At 39.3% G+C, this 19,072-nt stretch overlaps 1 protein-coding gene across 4 annotated transcripts in view; it reads left to right on the top strand.

Annotated features, from left to right (window-relative positions):
- Positions 1-2,240: 2,240 nt before the first annotated feature.
- The window catches only part of RFWD3 (ring finger and WD repeat domain 3), a 57,791-nt gene continuing 40,959 nt past the window's right edge, over positions 2,241-19,072 (top strand). For all 4 annotated transcript variants that reach the window (XM_036926922.2, XM_036926920.2, XM_036926921.2 and 1 more), the window contains exons 1-2: positions 2,241-2,389; positions 6,868-7,318. In XM_036926922.2, the coding sequence (XP_036782817.1) occupies positions 2,332-2,389; positions 6,868-7,318 (509 nt within the window). In that variant the 5' untranslated portion in view covers positions 2,241-2,331. The remainder of the gene's footprint in view (positions 2,390-6,867; positions 7,319-19,072) is intronic.

Here is a 19,072-nt window from a genome sequence, read left to right as displayed (position 1 = left end):
ATAATTTATTTACCTATTCACCTGTTGATGAGCATTTGAGTTGTTTATAATCTTTGGCTATTACACATAAGGCTGCTACGAACTTTCATGTACAAGTTTTTGTTTGAACATATGCTTTCCTTTCTCCTAGGTGAATACCTAGAAACAAATGGCTGGATCATATGGTAAGTGTACATTTAACTTTTCAAGACAAACTGTTTTCCAGAGTAGTTGTGTCATTTTCCATTCCACTAGCAGTATGTGAGAGTTCCAGTTCTTCTATATCCTTGCCAACGTTTGGTATGGTCAGCTTTTTTAATTTTGTTAATTCTAATAGGTATGTAATGAGAGGTATCTCATTGAGCCTTTAATTTGCATTTTCCTAATGACTAATGGTGTTGAGAAGCCTTTCATTTAATTTACCATCTATATATTTTCCTTGGTGACTTGTCTGTTCAAATTTTTTGCCCATATTTTAAGTTGGGTTTTTTTGTTTACTAATTATTAAGTTCTGAGAGTTTTAAAAATATACTCTGAATACAAGTCCTTTATCAGATAAATGATTTTCAAATAATTTCTGCCGGTATGCAGTGTATCTTTTAATTTTCTTAACGTCTTTTGAAGGGCAGAATTGTTTCATGAATCATGTTTATTTGGATTACCCATGACTTTCAATTATTTATCCTCTTCTCTACCAGGTGCTCTGAAAACTCACAGCTGAGTAGTAAATGTGGCAATGTGCAGCTTGTCCCTGCCTGAGATTTAGATTTTCAGGTCTTCCTCCAAAAAGTGAAATTTAGGCTTTCAGCAAAACTCTTGAAAAATGTTTGTTGTTAAGCGAAGTGATAGTTATAGAAGCAGGCAATTTATTGCAATGGTTTGGGATTAAAGAGATCGTGCAGGCAAGTTCTTTTTCATGAGACTTTCAATCCCACGAAAGGATATATATGAAGGGGATTGTTCCACGCCTCTTCACACGTTCTGGAATTCTGGGGGCAATATGTTGAAATTACTGATTAGCTACCAGGCTTGGATAAATACAGCTCTTAAACTAAAGAGTTAGGGAGAGTTAGCCAGAGACGGGTAAGATTCCTTAAGGGAGGAACAACCTAAGACAGGCACAGTCGCAGGGGGGTCATCAGGTGAGAAATTGGGGATCAACAGAGGTGAGGCTTAGAACCTCACCCCCCGTTCTGAGAGAAATCTTCTGCATACATGGATGTTTTATTGACCTTGTCTAGCTTGGATTAACACATAGTCTACAGGCACACACCTGATCATCTACATTTGCTCTCTTACAACACTAAACTATGTTTTCTACCTTTATCTTGCATCTACCTACCACTTCAGCATTTTATTAAAAATAATAATAATAAAGAGAGAAATGTGGTATCCACATATAAATCAAGTATAAAAATCAAATGAGTATTCATATTTGAACTGACTGTTTATAGTTCATAATGCATGAGCAAAACCGAAGGTTTCTGTGATGGTTGCCCTTGTACTGTTCACTATGTAACATTCATTATGTAAGAATTTGTTCTCCATGTAAGAACTTGTTCGTTATGCTTCAGAAGATTGGAGACTGACGAAAATTAGGCTTGGGGTGGATTAATGATTGTGCATTGAGCATTGACTCCCCTATACAGAATTTTATTGTTGTTAACAACCATTTGATCAATAAATATGAGAGATGCCCTCACACACACACACAAAAAAAGTACAGACTTCCAATGGTAAAATAAATAAGTAACCGGGATGTAATGTATAGCGTAAGGAATATAGTCAAGATATTGTAACAGCTTGGTAGGGTGATAGCTGGAACCTAGAATTGTCATGTATATAAATGTTTTATCACTGTGTTGTACACCTGAAACTAATGTAATGTAATACTGTGCGTCAACTACCCTTCAATAAAAAATAATTATCTACAAAAAAAAAAAAAGAGTTAGGGAGAGGCAGCAGGAGCCAGAATTTTAATATTTTGTCTTGTTTTCAAAATGGACCGAGCGGTCTTTTTCTAATAACTTTCACCCGCCATAAAGTTCAAATAAACAGCGATAAAACCTCTCCAGCATTCTTCCCCTCCCCACTGGGCGCGAGGTGACGAACATAGATTTCTACCAATTGTAGGGGGCCCACACGTGCGTAGTTCCCGCCTAGTCAGTAAAGAATCAGCCAATGAGAGCGCCTCTGTTTCAACCAGCGGGGACCAAAGGAATAAGAAGAGAGGTTATTGGCTGTTGGATATGTATGCTGCCCAATAGGAGCAGGGCGCTCGAGCGGCTCGGGCGCGCAGCTTGAGCGGCTCTCGAAGTGGCTGTTGGCGGTGGTGGCTGTGAGAGAGTTCCGATGAACCAGCCGCAGTTGCGGCAGGCTGGCGAGCTGCAAGTAGTCTTTTCCACTGCAGGTATGGAGGCATTTACCTCTCCCCAGACATTGGACGTCTGGCTCCTGGATAACTTACCGGGCTGGTTCCCCGGATGTGGGGCCTAGGGACGCCTCGCCAAGTGTGGTGCAGACCGGCAGAGAATCCGGCGGCCTGAGGAGTTCCGGTTGCTCCCGGAGGCCCCAACCTTCGTTCGAGGCGCCCGAACCCTCACGCTTTCGGAGTCGTGGGGCGCGGGGAAATGAACTTCGGCGAGTCCTGGGAGGAGCCGAGTTCGCCGCGGGCGGAAGTCAGATATACCCCAAGGAGCCGGGCCTCAAACTTTTCTTGTGCAAATAAGTGGTTGTAATCAACACTGTGACGTAAACGCTTTTATTAGCCCATTTTACGGATGGACGAGTTGAACCGGTAGGCTAAGAAGCCCACCGAAGGTTGCACGGGGACCACGTGACAGTAGGGGTTTGAACTGAGGTGTGCTGGCCTCCCGGACGCCACCCCTTGGTAGTTGAGGGGACGTTGGCCGTGCTGAGAAAGCTTTTTGAGACCAGTGGGAGGTGACCTTTTAAGCGTCTATTGCGACGGCACGCGTAGAAAATTTGTGTAGCTTGCTGAAGTCCAGAACGAGGCTGTCCAAAGCTTGGGATGACCGGCCGCGACGGTCTTTTGCTCTAGGCATCCCAGGTTAGCCCAAGGACTGGAGGGATCTGTGTTTTCCCACATTGGTTGGGAAGCTTTGCCCCAGAACAGCGCTGTGCCTTAGAACTTTGTGCCAGGATGAAAGTTTTTAGTTGGTGGGTTTGTGGTTTTTTGGTTTGTTTGGTGGTTTTTTTGTTTGGTTGTTTTGTTTTTTAATGTATGATAGATAATTCAGTAGGTATTTAGCATCTGCTACGTTACAATGATGCTGTGGAGGACAGTTGTGAATCAGACTTGGATTTGGCTTTGGCCTTCCTGCTCTACCAGAATTTGTAGCTCTGATCAGAACTGGCATATGATGATGGGAAGGAATTTCATTTTTTAATATTTAACCATACTGGAAAGTACAAAACAAACAAAAAGACCTGTGCACTCACCACCACCCAGACCAAACAAATCTTGACATCGACCTTTTGATACAACCGCTTCTATTTTTTTTTAAAGAAAAAAATTTAAATAATATACAGCTGAAACCCCGTGTGTACCCTTGCACCTTCCCTCTCCAGAACTTGGTGTTTTTCATGCACACTTGTTTTATGCTATTATCGTGTATTTTAAATCCAGGTAGTAGGATGATTTTTGCATGTTTTTAAACTGTCATAAAAATTGAATTACAGAGGATTCATCTGTAACCTTTTTTCTATTTCATACAAATTTTGAGAAAAATTTACCATGTTGGGGTTCTTAGTTGGAAGCGAGCTAATTTAGGTTGCATCCTGACCAAAAGTTTGCTTTACTTCATTTTCTAAGTTCGTTCTTTCTGATAGTTCAGTTAATCAAATATCCTGGCTTGATCTTTTAATTTTATTACTGTCTTTTGACTTTTTGTTTTGTCTTTTGTCTTTTGACTTTTTTTCTACTTTTTGGACAAGTTCCTCAACTTTATCTTCCAGTCCTTCTGTTAAATCTTTTATTTTGGCTGTCATTTGTCATTTCCAAGAGCTCTTTCTTATTTCTTGATTTGTCCTTTTTTTCTCCTTGGCATTCTTCTCTTGTAAGTTTGAATTTTTTTTTTTTTATTGCATTGTCTTCCTTTATCCCCTCCAAGCTTCTTCTGTTTGTCTGTTTTGTTCTCTTCTCTCATGTTGGAGAACTTTCTCAAATGTCAGTTGATCCTTGGCCATTTGTTCATTTTTAAGGCGAGACCCTCAGAAAGCTGATTGGAAGCTCTTTATGAGTAACTGAGCTTTCTAAACCAGTGGACTTTCAGTGTTAGATATATGGGCAGAGACTAAACCATTTTCTTGGGGAATTCACAATTTGTTGGCATTTATAGATCTTTTTTCTTAAGCTGTTTTCTCTAGAGAACAATCCTCTAATCTCCTACCTTGGCGCATAGAGAATCTATATAAACCAGTGTCCCGGGTTTGTGCAGGGGGGGCAAGTTGGGGAGGAGGTTTGAAAGTGCCTCCCTCACACTGTTTGGTTTGTAGACTTCCACTTAACTCCTTAATTTCACTGCTGTATTAGTCCCCATGTTGGTCTTAAGCCTATCTGGTTCAAACCTCCAGTTTTCTACAGCATGGGTAGGGAAGGTTTTGTTTATCTAACTGGGAGACAGGCTAACTACTTTTACAGGCTCTCAGCCAATCCTCCCTTTCAACTCCATCTTTCAACACTGTCTTCTCTAGTATCTGGTTTCTACAATCCCCAGTATGAATCATCTTGCTTCTCAATAGCACCTAATCCCCCCTTTGCCCTTACAGTTGACCCTTGAACAACACAGGCTTAAACTGCTGGGTCCACTTATACACAGATTTTTTTTTTTCAATAAATATATTGGAAAATTTTTTGAAGATTTGCAATACTTGAAAATGTTTATTTTAGGACTATAGTATATAATACATGTATAAAATATATGTTAAATGACTATGCTATCAGTAAGGCATTAGGTCAACAATAGGCTGTTAGTTAACTTTTTGGGGAATAAACAGTTATAACTGGATTTTCATCTGTGCCCCGGAGGCTGTGGGGTGGGGGGGAATCCCCACATTGTTCAAGGGTTAACTCTACTTGACTTTCATCTTTTCAGCTCTGGTAGGTAGTTACCAGTTATCAGGCAAAGTAACTTTCTTAACATTCTCATAGGTTGTTTGCATTTGCTTTGTCCTTGTGATTTATCCCTTTATTTTAATGACTTTGTGGGGGTGGGGTTGGGTGAGGTGGATCGTGTTCATGGGTTTTCAGGAATTAAGAAAGATACATGTGCTTCATTCACCTCATTTATTGGCATTCCCTCCATTTACTCTGCCCACTCCAGTCTGACCTCTGACATCCTCATTTCTGGGAAACTGTTCTTTTCTAGATGATCTGTCATCTCCACATTGTTAAATCTAGTGGGTGGCCATTCTTTTCCTCAGTAGCACTTAACACATTTGTCAGACCATTCCCTCATTTGAAACATTTTTCCAACACACCACATTCTCCCAGGTTTCCTCCTACCTCATAGCTGTTTCTGAGTTATCTTCCTATATCTCTTCTTTTAATGTGAGTGTCTCTGGTTTTAGTCCTTGGCCCACTTTTCTTCTCTCTTCTTCTTGAGCAGTTTATCTCATGATTTTAAGTAGCATGACTATACTAAGGATTCTTAAAGCTATTTACTCCTTTCCATCTCCATTGCTGCCACTCTTGTCCAAGTCTGTGACCACTAGTTTACACTTTCACAGCAACCTGTAAATTGATCTCCTTGCTTGCACTATAGTCTGTTCTAATGCAGAAGAAACTCCTCACTAAAGCCTTTAGTGATAGTATACTGCCCCATCAACCCCATCCCATACTGTCTGCTCTTCTTTACTTTGCTTATTATGCTGGTCTGTCACGTTTGTCAGATCCACCAAACCCATGCTCACCAGGGACCCATGTACTGATTTCCTTCTGAAATTCTTCCTTCACTCTTCATATATCCAAGTTATTTTAATCCTCATCTCAGCTTGATTTTCACTCTTTCTGAGAAGCCTTCCTTCCTTATTTTGTCTTAAAATTGTGCTCCTTGTCTCCTACTCCCAAAACCAAAGACCACAATATGTAAGTTTCCATTAGTTCGTTTTTTCACCCAGTAGTTAGAGTCTTTTCTGCTGAGTTTTATCTGTCTTCACATCTGTGGGGTGTCAGACTATGAAACAGGTGCTTAGTAAATATTTCTTGAACAGACTAACATAGTAGAATTCTAAACAGGAAACAGTGAAAGGGACATGACAGGTGCTTAAACAATATTTGTTCTATGGACAAGAAATGGAATTGGAGACAGGAAATAAAAATGAAAAGGATGAGGTAAGAAAAGGCTGCTAGGCCTTTTTGGAGAAATTAGGCAAATTTATATTTTGAGTTAGTAATTGAGTTAATTTTGCAAGTGTAAAAATGTTCCTTATTTATCTTTCTAAATTGATGCTTAGAAAAGATGAATATATTGCCTACCAAAATTAAATACAGCTTTATATGCTTTTTTTTTGGTAAATGTCCATATTCAGATCATGATTAAGAATTGCAAGAGGTCTGGGAGATTACTTTCAGACCCAATAGTTGAATCCCCTTATTGTATAAATCTTTTCTATTTTAGAAGGTTGTTCTATGATCACATGACTTCATGTTTCCAAAGGACGAACTGGAGAACTGGTTATAAGTGCTTGTTATGGAGGGAAAAGTATGATTACCAAAACACTTCTGACTTAACTAAAATCTTTAAGCTTCTCAGTTTTGCCAAGAATGATCATAAAACAAATTCTAAAAGACTAGATAAAATTATATCAGCTGCATGACATATTTTATGTGTTTTACTAATACTTTTACAAATATTGCTTCCCCAGTGATGGCTCATGAAGCAATGGAATATTATCTTGAGGTGCCATTAGTTTCTCATGCTGCAGTACAGCCTGTACCTGCTGAAGCAGTCAGCAGCCAAGGAGGACCACCTCTGCTCCAACCTACTCCTGATGAAGTGGTCAGCAGCCAAGGGAGACCACACCTGCTCCAGCCTGCTCCATCAGTGTCCATTAACCTAACAGAGGAGGTGGGGAACATCAATCCAGGAGCTTCAGAGGAGCATCCCCAGGAATCCGGTGCTAATTGCACCGTCCAAATGCCTTCATTGAATTCAGTGAACAGCTTTATCAGTGGGCTACAGAGACTTAATGGCGTCCTGGAATTCCTGAGACCACCTTCAGACCACAGCGTGGGGCCAGTAAGAATAAGGAGGAGAAGGGGGTCTGCTTCACAAAGGGCAAGAACTGGAGGGTCACAGAGGACAGACAGTGCCAGGTAAATAGAAGTATGAATTGTTGGACTGATGCCAGATTGGGAGTTATGACCCTTAGCCCCTGGTCATGCCTCTGTGGCTGCTGAGGATTGACATTGTGACTTGGCAAGTCAGGTGACCTTTCTGAACCCTCATTTCTTCACAAATCAAATGAAAATAAAAGTAGTTGTCTTAAAAGTTCACCAAGTAATTGAGGGGATAAGTTACTTTGATATGCCTTGTGACCTAGGTGATAGTTTTTTAGCAATGGTTTCTGTAGAGGCCAGCTCTTTAGATCATTTGTGTCATATATAAGAAATGTATTTCTAACTTATAATTCCACTCACCCAAGATCCATTGTTCACTGGCACTGCACAGTGGTGCAGTAGATTTTGGAAGACAGGCAGGCTGGGTTTAGACAAGACTTGTGAAAAGTAGAATGTGAATTAATTTAGAACTTATCTCACGAAGGTAAACACTGCAGCCCTCTTTTCCCAAGAATGTGTTGCAGAGTTGACATAATTTTCTTCCATAGTTGTTGGTTTGAACATTCTTCTTCAAGGGCTTACTTGTCAAATCTTACTGGGGTTATTATGAAGAATAACACTTGTCTAGTCCTTGTCTATTTTTTTACTTCCTCCTGCTTTTATTTGAAATACTTTATTTCACATTTGGCCTTCTAAATGTTTTCATAATATTTAGATTGAAGTCAACTTCTCCATTTTATATGTGATGCAAACTTAGACAGTAAAAGAATGTTTTTTTCAGGTTCTCATAGCTACAACACAGTGAGCTGGTGTTGGAACCTAGATCTGACTCATTTTCTACACAGGCAGATAGAGGAAGCTTCTTTCAGATCCATTTGTTTTCTTACACTATGAAAATAGTGAGATGATACTGAAAAGGAGTAGCTGGGTCATCTATTTACCTGTATTTTACAAATGAGGCAGATGGGATAATTTATGATTTGACTGGACTAACTCAGGAAATGGGATTGTGCTTTCTGATTTTGGATCCAGCATCCTTTCCCATGGGTCCTGCTGATTACTGTATCAGGGACTGCTAGTACAGTGGCTGTAGTCTCTGTAGTCTGGTCACTTCCGGATGTGACCCATAAAGGATGATGGGTGCCTAGTTCTGTGTTGACAAGAGTTGCAAATGCATGTTACCCTGTTGTTTCAAAATGTTTTCTCAGATTATGAAGGCAAAATAAGATTTCATACATGTGTGTGGTGAAGGCACCTTGCAGTGCAATTTGGGGATCCTGTCAGTAAGTGGTTGGAGAGTGAGAGTGGTGTCCCCAGAAACTCGCTGACTGCCAAGAGGCCTCTCACAGTATTCATTAGCTTCAGTTGTTCATATACTCACTCAGGACATAGTTGATTGCTCTTGACAGGGGACACTTACTTGTGTTAACCAAGTCACAGGAGAGTAACACTTATAAACCAGATGCCAGTTTAAAGAGAGAAATGGAAACACCACAGAGACCAAATTCTCATTGGCGTAGTCAGCATTATTCTCTCAGAAGATACACACAGAAACCAAACTCTAATCAGAAAAATGCTTGACATATGTAGAATTGGTCCTGGCTTACAGAATTTAGGTGTTGAAAAATGTCAGTCAGGCTATTTGGCTGACAGTCATGTTTGTCTCCACAAAGTGAATAAGCCTAAAAGTCTAGGGATTATGTAGTTTAGTGGAGAGAACCTGGATTCTAGAGCCAGGTAAATGTGGTATTAAAACTTTTTCCCCTAAATATTGTGTTGAAAGAAAATTTCACACTAATTCAGCATAAAAATAAGAGCTTTTCTAGGAGTAGTTGCTTCCCTTCTGAAATTTTTTTTTTTTCCCTTGTGTATCGTTTACACTTTACACAGCTTTCCCCAGTGCTCACATCTTGCAAAACTATGGTACAATATCACAATCAGGATATTGACCTAGATATGGTCAGATACCAAACATTTCATCACCATGAATGTCACTCATATTGTCCTTTTGTGGCTACACCCAATTCTCCTACCTCCATTCCCTCCTTAACTTCTGACACTAACCTGTTCTTCAGTTCTATAATTTTGTCATTTCAAGAATATTTAATGAATAGAATTGTACATTATATACCCAACCTTATAAGATTGACTTTTTTTATTCAACATAATTTCTGGAAATTCAGCCAGTTCTTGCATGTATCAAGAATTCATTCCTCTTTATTACTGAGCAGTATAGGTATACCACAGTTGAACCATCCACCCACTGGAGGACTTCTGGATGTTTGCAGCATTGGGCTATTACAAATAAAGCTGCTAAAACACTGTATAGATTTCTATTGGACAGAAGTCTTCATTTCTCTGGGTTAAGTACCCAGGAATGCAATTGCTGAGTTGTACAGTAGTTACGTCTTTATCATTTAAAGATGCTGCCAAACTGTTTTCCAGGGTGCCTGTACCATTTTACATTCTTACCTGCAATGTATGAGTGATGCAGTTTCTCTGCATTCTTGTCAACATTTGGTGCTGTCAGTTTTTTATTTTAACCATTCTGATAGGTGTATAGTGGTATCTCACTGAGGATTTAACTTTCATTTCTCTAATGAGTAGTGATGTTGAATCTCTCTTAGTGTGCTTATTTGCTGTCTGTATATCCTTAGATGAAATACCTCTTTGTATCCTTTGCCCATATTCTAATTGGACTGTTTGGGGGTATATTTGTTTTGCTTTGGTTTTAGTTTTGTTTTGTTTGGATTTTGACTTTATTAGTACTATTATTAAAGTGTTGTTAATATACAATCCTATGTTAGTTTCAGACGTACATCACGGGTTCAAGGTCCCCTGACCAGCTTAAATTGTGATTGTGAATTACTGTGCCCTTTTATCCCTCCCCTGCTCCCCCTTGGTAACCACCAGTCACTTCTCAGTATCTATGAAACTACTGCTGTTTGTTCATTCTGTTTTGCTTTGTTTTTATATTCCACAAATAAGTGAAATCATATGTTGTTTGTCTTTCTCTGCCTGGCTTACTTCACTGAGCATAATACACTCTAGATCCACCCATGTTGTTCCAAATGGCACGATTTTTTTTATGTCTGAATGATGCTCTGTGTGTACATATACCACATCTTTTTTTAATCCATTCATCTATTGATGGGCACTTAGGTTGCTTCCATATCTTGGCTATTGCAAATAGTGTGGGGTTAAACGAGTACATATATTTTTTCGAATCAGGGATTTTATTTTCTTTGGGTAAATCCATAGGAGTGGAATTACTGGGTCAAATGGTATTTCTATTTCTATTTTTAGTTTCTTGAGAAACTTCCATACTGCTTTCCACAACAGTTGCACCAGTTTGTATTCCCACCAACAGTGGGGGTTTCCTGTTCTCCAAATCCTCGCCAGCATTTGTTGTTTCTTGTCTTTTCGGTAGTGGACATTCTAACTGGTGTGAGGTGATACCTCATTGTGGTTTTAATTTGCATTTCCCTGATGATTAGTGATGTGGAGCATCTTTTCATATGCCTGTTGGCCATCTGAATTTCTAATTTGGAGAAATGTCTGTTCCTATCCTCCACCCATTTTTTGATGGGGTTATTTGTTTTTTGAGTGTTGAGGCATATGAGTTCTTTATGTATTTTGGATGTTAACTGCTTATGAGTCATTTACACATGTATTCTCCCATACTGTAGGATGTCTTTTTGTTCTGCTGATGGTGTTCTTTGCTGCACAGAAGCTTTTTAGTTTGATGTAGTCCCACTTGTTCATTTTTTAGTTTGTTTCCCTTGCCTAAGGAGATGTGTCAGGGAAAAAATTGTTAATGCTTATATGTTCAAGAGATTTTTGCCTATGTTTTCTAATAAGAATTCTATGGTTTTATGACTTACATTCAGGCCTTTGATACATTTCAAGTTTACTTTTGTGTATGGAATTAGGTAATGACCCAGTTTCATTCTCTTACATGTAGCTGTCCAGTTTCACCACCACCATTTGTTGAAGAGGCTGTCTTTTCCCCATTTTATATTCATGGCTCCTTTATTGTGTATTAGTTGACCATATATGTGTGGGTTTATATCAGGGCTCTCTATTCTGTGCCATTGATCTATGGGTCTGGTCTTGTGCCAGTACCAAATTGTTTTGATTACTGTAGCTTTGTAGTGTAGAGCTTGAAGTCAGGGAGCGTAATTCCCCCAGCTTTATTCTTCCTTCTCAGGATTTCTTTGGCTATTCAGGGTCTTTTGTGGTTCCATATGAATTTTAGAGCTATTTGTTCTAGTTTGTTGAAGAATGCTGTTGGTATTCTAATAGAGATTGCATTGAATCTTTATTCCTTTGTGTAGGATGGCCATTTTGACAATATTACTTCTTCCTGTCCATGAACACTGGGTGTATTTCCATTTATTGGTGTCTATAATTTCTCTCATGAGTGTCGTATAGTTTTCACAGTATAGGTCTTTCATCTCATTGGTTAGGTTTATTCCTTGGTATTTTATTAATTTGATGCAATTGTAAATGGAGTTGTTTTCCTGATTTCTCTTTCTGCTAATTCATTTTTAAAAAATAGTAATGCAACAGATTTCTGTTTGTTAATTTTGTGTCCTGCAACTTTGCTGAATTCAGTTATTCTAATAGTATTTTGGTGGAGTCTTTAGGGTTTTCTATGTGTAATATGTCGTCTGCAGAGTGACAGTTTAACTTCTTCCTTAACAATTTGGATGCTTTTTATTTCTTTGTGTTGTCTGATTGCCATGGCCAGGACCTCCTGTACTATGTTGAATAAAGTGGTGAGAGTGGGCATCCTTGTCTTGTTCCCAGTCTTAAAGGAAACACTTTTCAGCTTTTTGATGTTAAGTATGATGTTGGCTGTGAGTTTGTTGTATATTGCCTTTATTATGTTGAGGTATTTGCCCTCTGTACCCATTTTGTTGAGAGTTTTTATCATGAATGCGTATTGAATTTTTTCAAGTGCTTTTGCAGCATCTGTTGAGATGATCAAGTAGTTTTTGTCCTTTTTGTTGATGTGCTGTATGATGTTGATTGATTTTCAAATATTGTACCGTCCTTGCATCCCTGGAATAAATTGCACTTGGTCATGATGGATGATCTTTTTTTAAAAAATTTTTATTAAGGTATGATTGATAAATACTCTTATGAAGGTTTCACATGAAAAAACAATGTGGTTACTACATTTACCCATATTATCAAGTCCCCACCCATACACTAATGCAGTCACTGTCCATCAGTGCAGCAAGATGCCACAGAATGGATGATCTTTTTGATGTATTTTTAAATTCAGTTTGGTACTATTTTATTGAGTATTTTTGCATCTGTGTTCATCAGAGAAATTGGTATGTAATTCTCTTTTTTTGTGGTGTTTTTGCCTGGTTTTGGTATTAGAGTGATGCTGGCCTCATAGAGTGAGTTTGGAAGTATTCTCTCCTCTTCTACTTTTTGGAATACTTTAAGGAGGATGGGTATTAGCTCTTTAAATGTTTGATAAAATTCAGCTGTGAAGCCATCAGGTCCAGGTGTTTTGTTCTTAGGCTGTTTTTTAATTACCCATTTGATTTCATTGTTGTAATTGGTCTGTTCAGATTTTCTGTTTCTTCCTGAGGCAGTCTTGGAAGGTTGTATTTTTCTAGGAAGTTGTCCATTTCTTCTAGGATATCCAGTTTGTTGGCCTATAATCTTTCATAGTATTCTCTAATAATTCTTTGTATTTCCGTGGTGTCCATTGTGATTTTCCTTTTTCATTTCTAATTCTGTTTATGTGTGTACACTTTCTTTTTTTCTTGAAAAGTCTGGCTAGGGGTTTATCTGTTTTGTTTATTTTTCTCAAAGAACCAGCTTCTGGTTTAATTGATTCTATTGTTTTATCCTTCTCAATTTTATTTATTTCTGCTTTGATCTTATTATGTCCACCTTCTAGTGACTTTGGGCCTCATTTGTTCTTTTTCTAGTTTCATTAATTTTGAGTTTAGACTGTTCATTTGGGGTTGTTCTTCTTTCTTGAGGTAAGCCTGTATTGCTATATACTTTCCTCTTAGAACTGCCTTTGCTGCATCCCACAAGTTCTGGGCTGTTGAGTTGTTTTCATATGTCTCCATGTATTGCTTGATCTCTTTTTATTTCGTCATTGATCCATTGATTATTTAGGAGCATGTTGTTAAGCCTTCATGTATTTATAGGCTTTTTAATTTACTTTGCATAATTTATTTCTAGTTTCATACCTTTGTGGTCTGAGAAGCTGGTTAACACAATTTCAATTTTTTAAAATTTATTGAGGCTCTTTATAACCCAGTATGTGATCTGTTCTGGGGAACGTTCCATGTACATTTGAGAAGAATGTGTGTATCCTGCTGCTTTTGGGTGGAGTGTTCTACAGATCTTTCTTTTTTTATTTATTTACTTTTTTGGTATAATTAATGTACAGTTACATGAGGAACATTAAGTTTACTAGACTCCCGCCATCACCAAATCACCCCCAACAAACCCCATTACAGTCACTGTCCATCAGTGTAGTAAGATGCTATAGAATCACTACTTGTCTTCTCTGTGTTGCACAGCCCTCTCCATGCCCCCCCCCACATTATACATGCTATTTGTAATGCCCCCTTTCTTTTCCACCCCCCTTATCCCTCCCTTCCCACCCATCCTCCCCAGTCCCTTTCCCTTTGGTAACTGTTAGTCCATTCTTGGGTTCTGTGTTTCTACTGTTTTGTTCCTTCAGTTTTTTCTTTGTTCTTATACTCCACATATGAGTGAAATCATTTGATATTTGTCTTTCTCTGCGTGGCTTATTTCACTGAGCATAATACCCTCTAGCTCCATCCATGTTGTTGCAAATGGTAGGATTTGTTTTCTTCTTATGGCTGAACAATATTCCATTGTGTATATGTACCACATCTTCTTTATCCATTGATCTACTGATGGACACTTAGGTTGCTTCCATTTCTTGGCTATTGTAAATAGTGCTGCGATAAACATAGGGGTGCATCGGTCTTTTTCAAACTGGGCTGCTGCATATTCTTAGGGTAAATTCCTAGAAGTGGAATTCCTGGGTCAAATGGTATTTCTCTATAGATATTTTAAGTCCATTTGATCTAATTCATTGTTCAGTGCCTCTGTTTCCTTACTTATTTTTATGTCTGATTGATCTGTCTATTGATGTAAGCGGTGTGTTAATGTCTTCTTAAATGAATGTGTTGCTGTCTGTTTCCCCTTTTAATTCTGTTAGTATTTGTTTCACATATGTAGGATCTCCTATGTTGGGTGCATAGATATTTATAAGTGGTTATATCATCTTGTTGAACTGATCCCTTTATCATTAATTAATGTCCTTCTTTGTCTCCTATTACTTTATTTGTTTTGAAATCTAGGCTATTTTGCCTGATATAAGTATTGCTACTCCTGCTTTTTTCTCATTAGCATGAAGTATCTTTTTCCATCCCTTCACTTTTAGTCTGTGTGTGTGTATGGGTTACAAATGAGTCTCTTGTAGGCAGCATATAGATGGGTCTTATTTCTTTATCCATTCTGCCACTCTATCTTTTGATTGGTGTATTCAGTCCATTTACATTTATGGAAATTATTGATAAGTATATATTTACTGCTATTTTATAGTTTTATGATTGTTTTTCATAGCTCTCTGTTCCTTTCTTCTCTTATACTCTTCTCTTGTTATTGATTATTTCCTTTAGTGTTGTAATTGGATTTCTCTTTTTTAATTAATTGTTTTTATGAGTGTGTATTTATTTTAGGTTTTGTTTTGTTGTTACCAACCGTTCAAAGATAGCTTCCTTACCAAATAATAGTCTGTCTTAAATTGCTGATTATTCTGTTTCAAACACAATCTAAAGGTACTTTTCCCCCCTCTTCCTCCTCCACATTTTTCGTATTAGATGTCATAATCTGCACTTTTTGTGCATTCCTTGAGTGGTTTTGTATATGGTTGATTATGCTGCTTTGTTTTAATTTTGTACTTGCTTGGTAATTAGTGGGTCTACTACCTTTACTGTGGATTTATTTTCACTGGTGAAAGCTATTTAGCCTTGGGAGCATTTCCATCTAGAGCAGACCATTTAAGATACCTTGTAGAAATGGTTTGGTGGTGTTGAGTTCCCTTGACTTTTGCTTATCTCAAGATTGTTTAATCCCTGCTTCAAATTTAAATGATAATCTTACCAGGCAGAGTATTCTTGGTTGGAGGTCCTTCCGTTAAGGTACGTTAAATGTATCATGCCACTCTCTTCTCGCCTGTAGAATTTCTGTTGAGAAGGCTGCTGATAGTCTGATTGGCTTTCTTTTATAAGTAATCTTTTTTCTCTCTCTAGCTGCTTTCAGCACTCCCTCCTTTTCCTTGATATTTGCCATTTTAATTATTATATGTCTTGGTGTGGTCTTCCTGGGTTCCTTTTGCTAGAAGATATCTGTGCTTCCATGACCTGAGTGTCTATTTCCATCCGCCAGATTGGGGAAGTGTTCAATAATTATTTCCTCAAAGAGATTTTCTATCACTTTGTCTTTCTCTTCTTCTGGTGCCCCTATTATGGGAATATTGTTTCATTTTAATTGGTCACATAGCTCTTTTACCATTCTTTCATTCCTAGAGATCCTTTTTTCTCTCTGTTCCTTGATTTCTTTGTTTTCCTGTTCTCTAATTTCCATCTCTTGTCAGTGTCTCCTCTACTGCACTAATCTCTTAAATCCCTCCATTGTATGTTTCATTTCATATGGTGTATTCTTCAGCTCTGAGTGGCGCTCTTTCAGGCCTTCTGCCCTCTTTGTTGAAGTCCTCCCTGAGGTCTTGATTACTTTTCTATAAATCCATGAGCATGTTTATGATTTTTATTTTGAAATCTTTATCAAGAAGATTGGTGATTTCTTTTTTTTTAGCCTCCTTTCTAGGGTTCTGTTCTGTAGTTTTGTTTGTATCATATTCCTCTGCCTACTCATTTTGTCAGGGTTTCTGTGTTTCTTCCATTGTATTAGATAGCTCTGCCATGCTTCTTGGCCTGTAGAGTAATAACTTTATGAAGAAGACGTCCTTTGGTGCCCAGAAGCTCAAGATTCTTTGCTGTCTAGTGCCTGGTTCTATTTTGCAGGGCCCCAGCTGTTCATGTGCAGTTGGCAGAGCATCTTTCTGTCTGTGCTGGGAGTTTGCTTCAGCCACTGCCTTTGTGATCAGCTTGGGAGTCCCTTGAATGTGCTGTGGACTGGCTACCCTTGGCCTGCAGCAGTGGCGGGGCTGCAGGGATAATGTGAGGGACAGCCTGACATAAGGCTCTACTCGGACTGGATGCACAGCACTGGGCTGGGACACCCACAAGGAGGAAGGGAGCAGTGGGGGCTGGCTCCTGCAGGCACCTCCCTGGTTGGGCTGAAATGGAGCCAAGGAAGCTGGGAGAGTCTCCCTCTGCCTGCAAAGTCTGACACTGCTGCTGGGCCAGTTGGGTTTGCTCCCAGCAGCACGCACAAGGAAGAGCCTCAGGGCTGCGCTGCCAGCAAGGGGGATGGAGCTTCTGAGGCGCCCAAGAGTTCCCAATTTCTTGGGCTGAGGAAGGTCTGGGGAGGTATCCTCCACCTGACGAGAGAGTTCCATCCAACCCTTGCTCCTCTGTTACCCCTCTCACTGCTGGCAAGTCTTTCAAACTGCTACCTCTGCTTTGGGGCTCAGGACTGGCAGAGCATTCCTGTCCTCCACAATCGCTGGAGTCTCAGCCTTCCAGGGTGTTCTACCTGTCCCTGGTCTCCAGCCCCGCTAATCACCAGAACCTTATGTAATGTCCAGAGAAGATCTCCAGTGCCAGGTGTGCAGCACTCCTGGGCTCCTATCCCCTCCCCACTCCGTTCTTTGTTCTGCCTGTAGTCCCGGGTGAGGGAAGGGTTTGGGTCCTACTTGATCTGGGCTCTGCCACTTTACCCTTTTTGATGTGATCTTCTCTTCTTCAGGTGTAGGTGGTCTGTTCTGCAGTCTTCAGGTCATTTTCAGGTTTAGTTGTATTTGCTGTATTTTCTTCTCTGTGTTTTTGAGAAGAGGTTTCCATCTTGCCGTCTACTCTGCCATCTTTTTCTGGAACCCACCTTCTGAATTTCCTGACATGAATTTCTCATTACAGTGTCTGCCTACTCACCTGACAGACTCCCTAGGCCAAGTGTTGAGGGCCTGGGCCATGATGAGCAGCTTTTCTTCAGACTCCAAGAAGCCAAAACTGGGGAAAGCTGAGTAATAGGTGTTTATCCCAACAGGCTTTTTGGCCAGGGTCACAAATGCCTTTCCTGTTTGTTTGTTTGAAGCTGCTTTATCCTGGCTATCAGCACTATTCATCAAATATTTATTACACTTCACTTTGTGAGAGACTGAACTTTGCCTTAGAGGTACATTGGTGAACAGGACAGATCAGGGTACCTATTCTCATGAAGCTTATGGAATCCAGGAGAACAGGCTAACCAAGGCAAGAACTTAACTATTACTATTATTTAATTCAAAGATGGTAAGTGTAGGAAAAGAGGAGGATTTCTTAGGTTTTCAAAGTTGCACTCCCAGAGAGGAACCATAGCACTGTCTTCTGTTGCTCTTCATAGTTCCCCTTTGTGATCCCCACCTGACCAACAAAATGTCAGCTTTGCTATATTAAAACAGTAATGAGTGATTTTTTTTTAATAGACACTTAATTTTTATAGGTTTCTGTGCAGAATGCTGTGGATATGCCTATCAATAGCTGAGCTCTTAGCCTAACTTTGGTTATGTATTTCATTTGGCTAAATGTTCTTAGGAAGTGCTCTTACGTGATTATTACTGTTGGCTAAAGCTGTTGCTGATGCATAATTCCCAAAAATAAATTGATAAACTTGCTTAGTTTTTTTGAAAAAGAAAATCTGAGTGATATAAGTAAAAATGGCAGAGTAAGGACCTCAGAAAATTCCATAAAAGCAGTGAAACAACTGGTAAATTTTATCAGAATCAATTTTCAGGACTCTGGAATTTAAACAAATGCTTATAACAGTTCAGGGAGTGAATATTAAAAACAGCAGACTCTCAGCTTACTGACAGTAAGCTTTGTGCCCATTCCCTGTTCACATACCTGTCTCCTGCTCCATGTTAGTCTTGAAACCAACTACCTGGATCACAGTGACAATCAATGGCCCAGCAGCTACTAAGGAAGTAGAATGGGTTTGAAGCTCCTTCAAAGCCTCATTCCCAGAGAATTATCTTTCTGTGACCTGTTTAATGGTTTCCTGGGAGATCCCACTTGCAAGGCTATCCCTGACTTAACTTGCCCTATCTAAAAAGCCTAAAGCCTTTTTCCTTAGAGGCTGCTTGAGGCAGTACATAATCACTGGGACAAACAGCAAACTAACCAAAAAGCTAAAGAGGAAAAGCTGGAGAATGAAATCATTATAGGGGTTTTCAAAAGCTCTGATATACTCCTGGAAATCTAGAAGACCACACAAATGCCCAGGGCTGCATGCAGCTGTGCCCATGGTCAGGAAAGAAAGGAAAGGCACTAATCTCTCCACTCTGGCTTACAAGTAGGAGGGTTGTTACCTGCCTGGGTGATTACTGAAGGAGTGCCCCAACTCATGAATGCACACAGTCCCTCAGCAAAGACCAGGAATCTTAGTGCTTCCAGGTGTTTAAAGAAATCTTTGTCTAGTAATGAACTGACCACTAAGCTAACCAAACAGACTTAAGTGGCCATATATAACAAACAAAGGCATACTTCACGGAATTTCTTCAGAAAAGTCAATACCAAACAATAACAACTATAAGAAATAACCAAAAACAAACCC

Source organism: Manis pentadactyla, chromosome 15, assembly GCF_030020395.1.
Source record: "Manis pentadactyla isolate mManPen7 chromosome 15, mManPen7.hap1, whole genome shotgun sequence".
Taxonomy (NCBI): domain Eukaryota; kingdom Metazoa; phylum Chordata; class Mammalia; order Pholidota; family Manidae; genus Manis; species Manis pentadactyla.
The sequence above is the reverse complement of the archived record's forward strand: the minus strand, read 5'-3'. Positions and strand labels throughout refer to the sequence as shown.